The 12,729-nt window shown below is 32.4% G+C and overlaps 1 protein-coding gene across 15 annotated transcripts in view; it reads left to right on the top strand.

The window, feature by feature from the left end:
• The window catches only part of RhoGAP19D (Rho GTPase activating protein at 19D), a 64,118-nt gene that overhangs the window by 24,071 nt on the left and 27,318 nt on the right, over window positions 1–12,729 (top strand). For 12 of the 15 annotated variants that reach the window (XM_080156924.1, XM_080156926.1, XM_080156927.1 and 9 more), the window contains 2 exons: window positions 9,289–9,654; window positions 12,565–12,666. The exons of 1 other annotated variant lie outside the window; for it this stretch is intronic. In XM_080156924.1, coding sequence (XP_080013050.1) covers window positions 9,289–9,654; window positions 12,565–12,666 — 468 coding nt within the window. The remainder of the gene's footprint in view (window positions 1–9,288; window positions 9,655–12,564; window positions 12,667–12,729) is intronic. 2 more of the 15 variants (XM_080156931.1, XM_080156936.1) reach the window with 1 other exon arrangement.

The following is a 12,729-nucleotide window of genomic DNA, read 5'->3' on the forward strand; positions in this document are numbered from 1 at the left end:
ATTTATCCACTAAGCTAGGTTAACTTTTGTGCTAGATTTTGGTAGGTATACTTGTACATTTTTATTCAAGCTAATATTCTTACTTAACAAGTCTAAAATCTTTAGAATAGAGTTATAGTTTTTGTATTAAATATATACCTTATTAGTGTATTTATCTAATAAGATCGGTTACCTTTTGTGTTCGATATACGTACATTTTTAATCAAGCTAATATTCTTACTAAATAAGCACGTTAAAATAGAGTTAGAATTTTCATATTAAATATTCAACAACACAATGAACAATTATTATAATTATAAGGGATTATAATTTAGTTTCCAGTATTGCTTCGAAACCGATTAATATCCGCTGGATTAGAACCGGTTCTGAGCCATACTGAAAATTCATATATAGCATCGTATTACGTCAATTTTTCACGAATATTAAAATAAAAATCATAAGACTAATACCAGTTTTGTTAGCCTTCTGCCGCATAGGGCTAACAAAACTAGTTTTAATCTTATAATTTTTTATTTTGATATCAACGGATAGCTGTCTATAATACGATGCAATATACAACTATTCTGGCTGTACATATTGTATAAGCTATTTTTCTTCTAACACCCAGACACCTAAATATTAAAAGTTAGACTTTACTAGAATCTCTCATAAATATTTAGCAATTTTTTCATCAAGTCTACATTGTGACGTCATTTCATTCTCCCCCCATGTAAATATTTTACCCGAGAAAAGATATTTATATTGGGCTTTATGTAGATATAAAGTTGTAAATTAGACATGAATAAAACGTTTTTAATATCATTTTTAAGTTTTAGAATTAGTATACAAAGATTTTTTATAAAATCATAAATATCTCTACTTTATATATTAACAAAACAAGGATGACAACATCAATAAGTAGCAAAGCACAAAAATCGTGGCTGGAAATACGTACCAATACTGGAATACGACAAAGTTAAAGTTAAAGTAAATTACATATGAGATGCTCAGAACAATAGGTAATTTTTAATTATACTGTCATTTCAAAAGAATGAAAATCGGACAAAAAACACCAAAGATATTAGGAAATATGTAAAAATATAAAAATAGCCAAATTTTTGCTAAAAGACAAAAGACAGTCCAACCTCCATGAATGTTTCATTAAACGACGGGAAGTTTAATTTAGATATACATAACCCAAAAAAAATTGATAATCATAAATACCATAGTTATGGTGAAAAATATAAAAATAGCCTAAAACCTGCTAAACCTTCTATCTGTCGTAGGAGCCAAAAAAATCACGTTTCCCCCACTTTGTCTCAGACAGACGGACGGACGGACGGACATTTCGAATTATAGAGTAGCTTCGCTACTAATAACAAACAAAAATCTTAAATTTATGTTAGGCATAAGAATAATTTCATTTTTATAATACAAAAATACTAAATAGTATTACTATTAACTAAATGATTTAATTTTCTCTTAACAGAAAATACAAGATAAGGAAAATACCTTCTTGACTTAAATATAGCGTTTGTCGCAAAAAAAAATGTTTTTGAAAATAGTATTGATATGTTTTTGTTTTGCCTATGTACACGCTTAGAAAGGGAGAAAGATTGATTGTTTTCGAGGCAACAAGCTTTTACATTGTACGTCCGCAGGGAGGGAGGGGACATTGGGCTGTTTATTACACTAGTCCCCAAAGTTTTATAATAACGTTTCTTATTCTCAACAACTTTGGGGACTTTGGGATTGGTTGGTTGTCTAAGTCAGGTATTCCAACATTTCATCCACTAATTGTAATTACAAAGGGGGTAATTTTGTGTATGATAATTGGAGATGTACATCAATTTATCGGCCATTGTCTTATCCCTTTAGATCCCTGGCACGTGCGCCCAGCTATGTTTTTTCCCTTTGAATACAACAATTTTCAAAGAATAAAGACATTATTCAAGTCAAAAGTTTGACGTGAACCAGAGAAAACATTTGGCAAATTTAGTCCCCAGCTCAACACACTGGCTAACTAACTAACTAACCCTTCTTCTGTCCAGACGTCAAATATTGTTGTAGAGATATGATATGATAGAAATTGATAAATATCATGTTGGGTCACACACTCTCACACACACACACAAAAGTAACATAATTAATGTTCATTCTTACTAGGGATCTAAAGGGATAAGACGATGGTCGATAAAATGATGTGAAGCCTTTTGTAGAATATAATTAGTGGTAGAAATTTATGGGCACTCAACTTAATGAACCAACCAATCAAATTTAATAAAATTCCCCAATGTTTGCGAGCCAATGAACAAGAAAACTTTATTACAAAACTTTGGGGACTAGTGAAATAAACAGCCCAATGTCCCCTCCCTACCTGATTCTTTCAGACTTATTATTTTGTTCTAAGCTAAATTTTGAACAATTTAGAAATGTGTCCTCCAAAGAAAGAAAATAAAGTTTAAAGATATATTAGTAAGTAAGAATTAAACTTAAAGACATAAATCAACTTGGGAGGTCATAAGTTGAAAAGATCCAAGGGTGAAGGGATAGATCATTTGGGATATATTTAGAGAGAGAGATGTTTATTGCAATAGTCCCCAAAGTTTTATTAAGATTTCTTATTTGTTGGCTTAACAATTTGGGGACTTAAACTAACTTTGATTGGTTGGTTTATTACGTTGAGTGTTAAAATGTTTAAACCATTAATCTTAATATACAGAAAGGGTAATTTTGTTTATCAACATTTGGGATTTACATCAATTTATCGGCCATTGTCTTATCCCTCTTGTTCCCTGCTTAAATACGAACTTTGGTTAAGTTATAAAATGGAGCGCAATTGTTCTCTCCCTCCCTGGCTGTCATAAGTATTTGAAGGTGTGAGAGAAGTAATTTAGCAAAGGGATAACAAGTAGCTTTTTTGTCATTAACAGGGGCAAAAGTTAACATTTTATTAGAGAAAAAAATCCATGAAAATGCTTTTAAATGGACGTACGGACTTTCTGGTAACAATTATAGAGTTGCTACGCTTCAGAAGTCGTACCTAACTATTATAGGAATCATCACAAAAAGTTTGAAATCCATAGGACAATTATAACATGTCTAAATTACGGACGGACGGAAGGACCGGCCCTAATTATAGAAAAGCTTCGCTTTAAAAAGATAAAAGATGACAACACATGACATGAGAGTGTAGCAGATACACTTCTCATCCAAAAGATAACAAGAGAGGAAAAAGGATGCAGGAATCTAAAGGGATAAGACAATGCCAATGAATTGTGTTCACCTCCCCAATGATGATGCACAAAATTACCTCTCTGTAGATAACAAATTGTGATTGAAATGTTTGTCCACTCAACTTAATTAGGTAATCAAGCAATCAAAATCAAGTCCCCAAAGTTGTTAAGTCAACGAATAAGAAAATGTTCATATAAAACTTTGGGGACTAGTGTTCCCTTACTTCCTGAAAAGGATGTCATACTGTTTCTCTTATTCTTAAAGAACAGGGAAAATTATGTCCATAAGAAGCACATCTAAAGCAAGCAATAAAATATAAAACTAAAATATAAAATTACTTCACTAGAGGCCTCTAAGGGCACTTGAGGTGTTTTGGGCCTGAATTCGACCCTCAACTTTATTTTTTTATTTTCGTTTTAAAAAAGAATTTTTTGGGGGTGGTAAATAGCTCTAATCCTTCCCAGGACCCATGAAAAGCTACACTGTAAAGGGAAACCGTATCGGTTAAGCAGTTTGCGAGATCCTTCGCTACAAACAAATAGCACCTTACTACTTTATATTATAGGACATCTTAACAACGTATCGTTGTTCGAGTTAATCACCAATTTGGGTTTTTAAAGGTGGGGGTTGTAATTTGCCCTCTTTTCAAGGTTGCAGCTTTTTTGCTTGTGACATATATAAGGATCTACGGACATAAAATAATTGCAAAGTAAGCTGTGCTACTAATAAGGGGGTGATTATAGTTTTCCCAGACACATGCCAGCCTTCAATTATCCTTATAATACAACAGTTTTAAAAACTTTGATTGATTTTTTTCACTAAAATTAAAGGTCATTAGTATATTGTCCATATTTTATTTCACCGTTAGAATTACAGTTCATTCTAGAAATGGATATAGAACTAATATCATGATTATCTTATTATTTAATTGGATGAATAATATTTAAAGTCATATTATGTTTTAATTCCTAAATAAACTAGAAAATATAAAAAAAAAATTGTTTGTCAAAGAATCATTAAAAATAAATAGATTTTAGAACATGCACAAGCTAAAGTTTTGTATTAAAAATTAAAAAAAAAATATAGATACATAGATTCTGAAAATTTTAATATGCAACTTTTTTCAGAAGTACCCCCTCCCTCTCCTCCAAAGTTAATACCAAATGAAAAGCCGGAAGGTAATGGAAAGGAGATTTGATACTCCTAAAATAAATAGGGTTTAGCTTTTAATATATAAATAGCCTTAGTAATATTCATTTATGTAATTTCAGCTTAAAAATTTTTTTTTTGCCTAATAACTCGGGGAAAGTTAGAATGATAAAAATGTAAAGCGTAGGTTTAAATGCACTATAATATACGATTGCAATGAGCGTACAGAAAGGGTGTTTATTGAATGGGGGGGGAGAGAATACCCTCATGATGTAGTATGGGAGAAGGGAGCCAGTAAAACATTAGTTTTTCTTTAATAAACCTAGCTAAAAATTCGTTTCTACCCCTTAATTTTTATTTACTGCAGTACATATGAAAGAATTGTGAACCCCCTTGGTAAAATCCTATGAACGCGCTTGAAAGTAAACCTTGTATATATGATTATTTTGCCAGGGATCTAAAGGGATAAACCAATGGTCGATAAATTGATGTACATCCCTAATGATTATACACAAAATAACCCCTTTTTTATATTACAATTAGTGGTTGAAACGTTTGGACACCCAACTTAATGAAACAACCAATTAGAATTTGAATAAAGTCCCTAAAGTTGTTAAGCCAAAGTATAAGAAAACGACATAATAAAACTTTGGGGACAAGTGTAATAAACAGCCCAATGTCCCCTCCCTGCCCGGATTATTTTGCAACTGTACATGAATCAGCACTTAATCATAATGACACCAATGCTACTAACAACTTTCCATTTTCGCAGAATTAATTCTCATTTGCACCTCTCATTTTCTGATCAGGGAGGGAGAGGACATTAGGCTGTTTATTGCACTAGTTCCTAAAGTCTTATAAAAACGTTTTCTTATTCGTTGGCTGAACAACTTTTGGGACTTAAATAAAAGTTTGATTGGTTGTTTCAGTTAGTTGAGTGTCCAAAAGTTTCAACCACTAATTGTAATCTACAAAAGGGGATGATTTGTGTATCATTATTGGAGATATACCTAAATTTATCGGCCATTGTCTTATCCCTTTATATCCCTGGATGCAACCATTCATTTTCATTGGTCAATCTTGGTTCTTGCAGATGATGCATAATCTACTTTTTAGTAGTGCAGTTGTTATTCTGTCGACTTAGTCTGTTCTTCTGTCTGTCTATTTGTATATCTAGCAGCTGCGCTCCTAGTATCTAGATTCTAGAAGTTATATATTCGAAGGAGTAATGAAAGTAGAAAAAGTAGCCTAAAACCAAATTTATATATCAGAATTAAATAGACTAAAGCCAAACTTAGATTTAAGAATGAAATAGACTAAAACCATCCATAAATGGGAGAAATCTATCTGTTAAGTAGTTATCGAAATCTTTAGCTACAGACAATAAAAGTCTTACTTGAATTTACTAATGGCATACCTTGTTCCAGTTTAAATGTAATACTTAGTGTTTTATTGACAAAAGATACCTTTTGAACCTACTTTTTATACCTACTTATTTACATTTATTCTAAAAAAAATTCTATATTCTTACGATAAAAAACACTTTTCTGTTATTTTTTAAATGTTTTAGGTTGTTAATTCTGTGCAATTTGAAATAATAGGCCTTAAAATTGCATATGTTGTTCTTTATGACCACCATGGGCGAAGACAAATTTCTTTCTTTTGATATTCCTTACGGTTAATATGTTGTACAAATGCATGACTAAATATCTGGTGGCTTACAGTGCTGAGAACAGTTACAACCTAAAATGACCATATGCATACTTTGCATATGCGGGGTGCCCCGGATAAATTGTCAAAACTTTAAACTTTGCTTATAAATCATCAGCTGAAGGGAAAATTTATATCCAATGTTTTTAATATCTGCCTTAATCACAGCATTTAGAAGTATACCTAACTTAAAATAGGTCCTTCTTTTTTGCTTAGATTTTCTTGCAATCCTTACCCACATATTTTCTAACTTGGAAACTTTAACTTCATTTTTGGTGTGTTTTACTATCTTAATTTTTTAAAGTTTCCTTTTAGTTGCATTTGTAAATGACTTGTTCATGATTAGGGGGACTTTATTCTATGGGTAGTAAAAATTATTAAATTAAAGCAAGTTATGTTATCCTCGAGGGGCAGAAAGCCCGGGATAACAAAACTAGTATTAATTTTATGATATTTATTTCAATATTCGTAGAAAATTGTCTCTAATACGAAGCTATACATGAATTTTCAGTAAGGCTGAGAACCGATTCTAATCCTGTGGATATCAATCAGTTAAGACAAAAGTTAAGACAACGTTAGTGTTATACCCTGTATTTTCTTGGGGGTAACCAAACATTCCACCAGATTTTTCAGCGCAGCCTTGTGCAAATTTGTAATTTTTCTCCCAATACAATTTTTACGAGTAATTTCTTTGATATTTGATTTCTTTAAGTCAATCCTTTAATTGTTTATATTTTATATTTGTTTATATTTAAAATAAACAAACTTGCATTTCTGAGAACTAAAATGTACTTTGGTTTAGGTTTTTTTCTGTATAAAAAACGTATGTCTTTCTGTCTGTCTGAATATTAAGATCTCTAAGATGTCTAAACTGATTATGCCGTTAATTTCAAGATAACTACCTTGCTGGGATGTTTATTATAAAACACTAGCGACTACGCCCCTAGCATCTAGTGACTCTGAAGGACTGAGAGGGACTATAAAATAGCTTAAAACCAATCTAGTACTTAATAAAATCTGAAAATAAAATAACCTAAACCCATCACAGGGTCTGTATGAAGCCTTCCTAAAATAGAGAACCCAATCGGTTCAGTAGTTGTTACGATTTTAAGGTTTAGACAACAAAAAAAACTTACTACTTTATATAACAGGATAAAAAAGGGACGCAGCCGTTGATTTTTTGTTATTAATAGCTTGGCACAGTAAGCCTGTAATTTTTAAGAAACTTAAATAATTTGCAAAAAAAATTACTTTAATACAGCTATTTTTACTGAAACTTTTGTACAGAATGTTAATTATAGGGTAGCAGTTGTTATCACATAATAATGCTTCAAAACTTTCTAGTTTTTTTTATCTTAAGTTCATTTATATTGGATTAGAAACATAGATTAATTCAGGGAGGAAGGGGACATTGGGCTGTTTATTACACTAGTTCCCAAAGTTTTATATAAAAGTTTTAATATTCGTTGGCTGAACAACTTTGTGAACTTTTATTGATATTGATTGGTTGGTTCATTACGTTGAGTGTCGTAACGTTTCAACCAGTAATTGTATTCCACAGAAAGGGTAATTTTGTGTACCTGTTATTGTCTTATCCCTGCAGATCCCTGGATTAATCTTATTTTTTTTAGCTTTGAGAAAATACAGAAATATACTCTGCCCCTGGTGACAAATGTTTTTACCAATTACATCACCATTTATCAAGATTAAATCTTATTTTCCAAATCTCACCACCTCTTTAACTCTTGTTTATCTGATGTAAATGTGTGTGTGTGTGTCAGCTATTAAGTTGGGAAAGGGTAGAATTGAAGAAATACGTAATTTTTAAGTTTTGTTACATTTTTTTTTATTTTTCTTTTCGATTTAAAACATTATACCTAAATTCTTAAAGAATCACTAGAAAATCAACATTTTATGTAATTTTGGGTCATTTCTTTTTGGAGGAGGGGGGGGGGGGGTCATCCTAATTCCCAGGTTAATAGCCTTAAACAATGGTATAGCAAGTTGTAATATTCCCTGAAAAACAAATCTATCAAACTTGGAATTAATTTAACTATCGTTTACCCATGACACAGGGGGGAAACAAGATAAAAACAATTGATATATCGCTTTTTTTTATATCATTTCACGGCCGATAAATTGTGGTCCATTCAGTAGGAGGCGAGCTTGCTGATATGGTTACTCGGAAAAAGACCCAGGGAGGGAGGGGACCATGGGCTGTTTATTACACTAGTCCCCAAGGTTTTATAATGTTTTCTTTTAATTAAAATCTCACTCTATGGACTTATATACTAAATTTTGATTGATTGGTTCATTAAGTTGAGCGTTAAAATGTTTAAACCACTAATTGTAATCTACAGAAGGGAAAATTTTGGGTATTATTATTTGGGATGTACACCAATTTATCGCCCATAATCTTATCCTTTTAGTTCCCTGGCCAAGACCATCATTTACACTGTAAATACGACGATGATAAGGCTTCCAAAATGAGTCATGTGCACAGTTGAATTATTTCTATGGAAGGAGGGGGGGGGGGGGGTTGGAAGGCAGTTTTATAGACCAAAAACGGGCGGATTTTTGCTTTAATATTAGTTTCATTTTGAAGGCCTTTAAGGGATTGAGTAATACATTACAAGTTTTTGTGGTTTAAATTTGTCAGTCTTACTTACTTAAGTGTAAAGATGAAAAATATAAAATGAAGACTAATTGAGATAACAAAACTTATTTCATAACTATGTGTTCGACAATTATGATTCTAACCTTTATAGCCATCACAAATCAAAATCTTATCTTAGGATTAGTGAAATTTTAGCTCCTGATAATAAAATAATCTGCTAATACATATATTTTATATAAAGGCGTGTTTTGTGTTTGGTTTGTTGTGCAAGTTCCACCCGTGTACGTTGTGAATGCGCGTGCGCGCAGTTTAGTTTTGTGTCCAGTGTAGTGTAGAGGTGTGCGTTCATCAGTAGCATACAAACTTGGCTCTCCATTCTGAGGTCAACTTGTTCAATTCATCGATTTCTTTTTTTACAAAACTAGTGATGAAAAGGTTACTGAAGTTGGATTTAAAGTGATGAATATTTTCCAAAAAAATATATCATTATGATTCTAATGATTTTATATAAAGAAACAAATATGTACATTGTACATTGAAATTAGTGCACATTATACAAATTTTTGCATGAAACGGATTTTTTTATTTAATTTTAGTGTGTGAAGGTTGCTATGAATGTCAGCAGCCAGTGTACACGTTCCCCGCCGCCGTTCCCGTGGTACCGGGGCCGTACTGTCCAGTCTGTGTACCTGTGCCTGCTGGCTGCCTGCATTGCGCCAGCATGACAATGTCGCACACCGCCTCGCCGTATCACCATAACCACCAGCATGTGCCGCCGCCGCCTCCCGGCGTGCACCAGCACCTGCATCATCATCATCAACCGTCCCCGCCGCCGCCCGCACGTCCCTCCACCCTGCCGGGTCTGTTGACACATGATGGAGGACCACGTGACAGTCCTCCAGCCTCCAGACCTGTCCCCTCACAAACCACCCCTGTACATATGCACCCAGATCCCAGTACAGGTGTTAACCCTTTTTTTGTTTACATTTTTTATATAGTTTAGTTTGATTTATAGTTTTACTTATATATTTCAAGCAGGCTCTTAGAGTCAAAATTCTTAGGTAGGAGCGGGCAATGGCTAATAAATTATTCTATACCCCAAAATTACATAAACGAACAGGGGGAAGAATTTATTTATCTTCCATTGTCCAATCCCCGTATTACTGGATAATATAACAAATTCATTTTCTTGTTGTCTCTTTATATTTTATATTAAAGCAAGATTTAAAAGAAAAAATAACTTTAAGAGCCTCCTTTTTGTCGACTTATGGTAATAAACAAGCGGGAAAAATGCCAGTAAAAAGACCGCAAATATATTTTCTTTATTCTAACTGCACTACCTCCATAAGTGCAGCTTTGTGCATGTATTAATAAGGGTTCTTTGTCTTGTTTTTTGGGGCAGGATATCATTTATATATTTTAAAGGGTGTTTAGTTCTAACTTCATGTATAGATTTATTTAGATTTTTAATTTCATTTTTTTGAACAAGAATAATTTTATCATATAACAGTGCAACAAGACAGGGATTTAAAGGGATAAGACAATGGTCGATACATTGAGGTACTGTACATCCCCAATTATGATTCACAAAATTTTCATTTCGGTAGATCACAATGAGTGGTTTTTATATGTTTAGACACTCAACTTAATGATCCAATGAAGAAGAAAGCGTAATCATAAAAATTTAGGGATTTAATAATAATCCCGACTTCCCCTAGCTTTCAATTATAGTGTTAAAAAGAAAAATATAAAACTAAATTTTTGGGAGGTGTAATTTCTTTTGGGAGGGTGGTAATACCCTCCCTCAAAACAATTCCCAGGACCTATGAGAAGCTACACTGTAAAGGAGAAGCATATCGGTTAGGCAGTTGGCACACAGACAGACATACACACAGAGATCCTATTACTTTATTATGAGGATTTAGTTAAACTTTGACTGAATATATATAATATTTTTAAAGCTATCAAAATAAATGTTATAAGTGTATGATGAACAATACATACACATTACACACACAAACATAATAATCAATTCAAACTGTAATGTGATACTAAGATTTTACAGGTGATTTCATTTTATTTTATTGCCTCTTTTTAGCAGCACGTAGCAACTCAATAACTGATTATTGACGTCAGTTTATTTGTATCTAATGGCTAACCCTAAAGACTCTAGGGGCTTTTAAGGGAAGGAGGCGGGGGGAGTAAAAAAGTAAAAATGGGCATTTCTCTTGGGAGGGTGAAGGAACTCTCTCCAAAAATAGTTTTAAACATTCCCTGGACCTATAAGAAGCATCACTTTAAATCAGAACCACATCCGTTCAGTTGTAGCAACTCTGTAACTGATTATTATATTAACGGCTGCACTCTAAAAGGACTCTTGGGGCTCTAAAGGGAAGGAGGGCGGGGGTAGTCGCCTTTTCACTTTACATTTGAGTTTTTTTTAAAGTAAAAAAAAAGAGTATCCCTCTTGGGAGGGTTGAGGTACCCTCTCCAAAAATAGTTATTAAACTTCATTTGAGCTATAAAAACCTCACTTCAAAGGAGAAACGTATCGGTTCATTATTTAATGTGATCCTACTATACAAACATACAATTAGTCAGACAGACATCCTGTTAATTTTATATAGGGATGATTAAATAGAATATCTTATATTTTTAATTTAAATTTCCTATTATTATGGTTATTTTTTACTTAACATGTCTTGCTGCGCTACCTATGCTCTTATTAATTCTAGTTTTGAATTAAAAGCTTGATAGGTATAAAAGTTAAAACTAATTGTAGTATGTATGTGTTCAGTCTATCATTACAGGTTTCATGTGAATAATGATTCAAGTAATTTAATTATTTTAATTTTCACAAAACAAATATTCTTTCATTTTAATTACAATTGTTTTTTTTAATTGAAATTGATGGTATTTAACGTATTTAATGGCGCAACTTCTTGATAAAAATGTCTTGAAGCGTATCTGTTCTATGATTGACTTACGCAGTCTGTTCATAATAGTCATTATTAAGGGCTAGTATTGTGTTTTAAAAGTAATTCTTTAAAAAGATACTAATTTTAATGTAAAATGTCATCCAGTCAAATTACTTACATAGAGGTCTAAATGGATACGACAATGGCCAATAAATTGATGTACATCCCCAATGATGATACACAAAATTAATCCTTCTTTGGATTACAATTGTGTTTGAAACTAAATGAACCAACCAATCAAAATTCCCCAAGGTTGTAAAGCCAACCAAGAAAACGTTATTATAGGACTTTGGGGACTGGTGTAATAAACAGCCCAATGTCCACTCCCTCCCTGCTAAGTACTTGAAGTTGATTTTTTTATTCATTATTTTAACTTGAAATATATACAAATTTGTCTGAATGTAATTATCTGCATGTAAGTACTAAACTCAGTTCGGGGAACTTAATTTTATAATGATAATTATAATATAATATAAACATTAGGTAGTTCTTTTTCTGTAACAATATCAAAGGGAATGTTCTATGAAATAATAGATAACTTTTTTCTGTATAGCTTTTCGAAACCGATTAATACCCGTTGGATTAGAACCGGTTCTTAGCCATACTGAAAAATTTTATATAGCATAGTATTGCAGGCAATTTTCCACGAATAGTAAAATAAGAATCATAAAATTGATACCATCTTTGTTAGCCCATTCGGCCCCTCATGGTTTACAAAACTGTTTTTAAGCTTAAAATTTTTTATTTAAACCGCGGAAAGTTGTGATGTAATTATCATAATTATAAGAGTTAAATTTTTCACTAATGCTAAATCATAAAACTATCCATTTTAAATTTATTTGAATATAATACATATGTTAATTGTAGTATTAAGTGTGGAATGTTTTTGTTTAGTGTACAGTAGTAGATTTGAACCTTGTCAAACTAACACCATCACCTCCTCTCTTTATGACGAGACTGAGGTTGTCTACAGGAGGAAAGCCTCCATTAAGCGGGGTAAGTTTTTTCCAGTATGGCTTCGAAACCGCTTAATATCTGCTGGATTAGAACCGGTTCTAA

This window comes from Acartia tonsa, chromosome 4 (genome assembly GCF_053477335.1).
Source record: "Acartia tonsa isolate MP-2025a chromosome 4, ASM5347733v1, whole genome shotgun sequence".
NCBI classification, from domain to species: Eukaryota; Metazoa; Arthropoda; class Copepoda; order Calanoida; family Acartiidae; genus Acartia; species Acartia tonsa.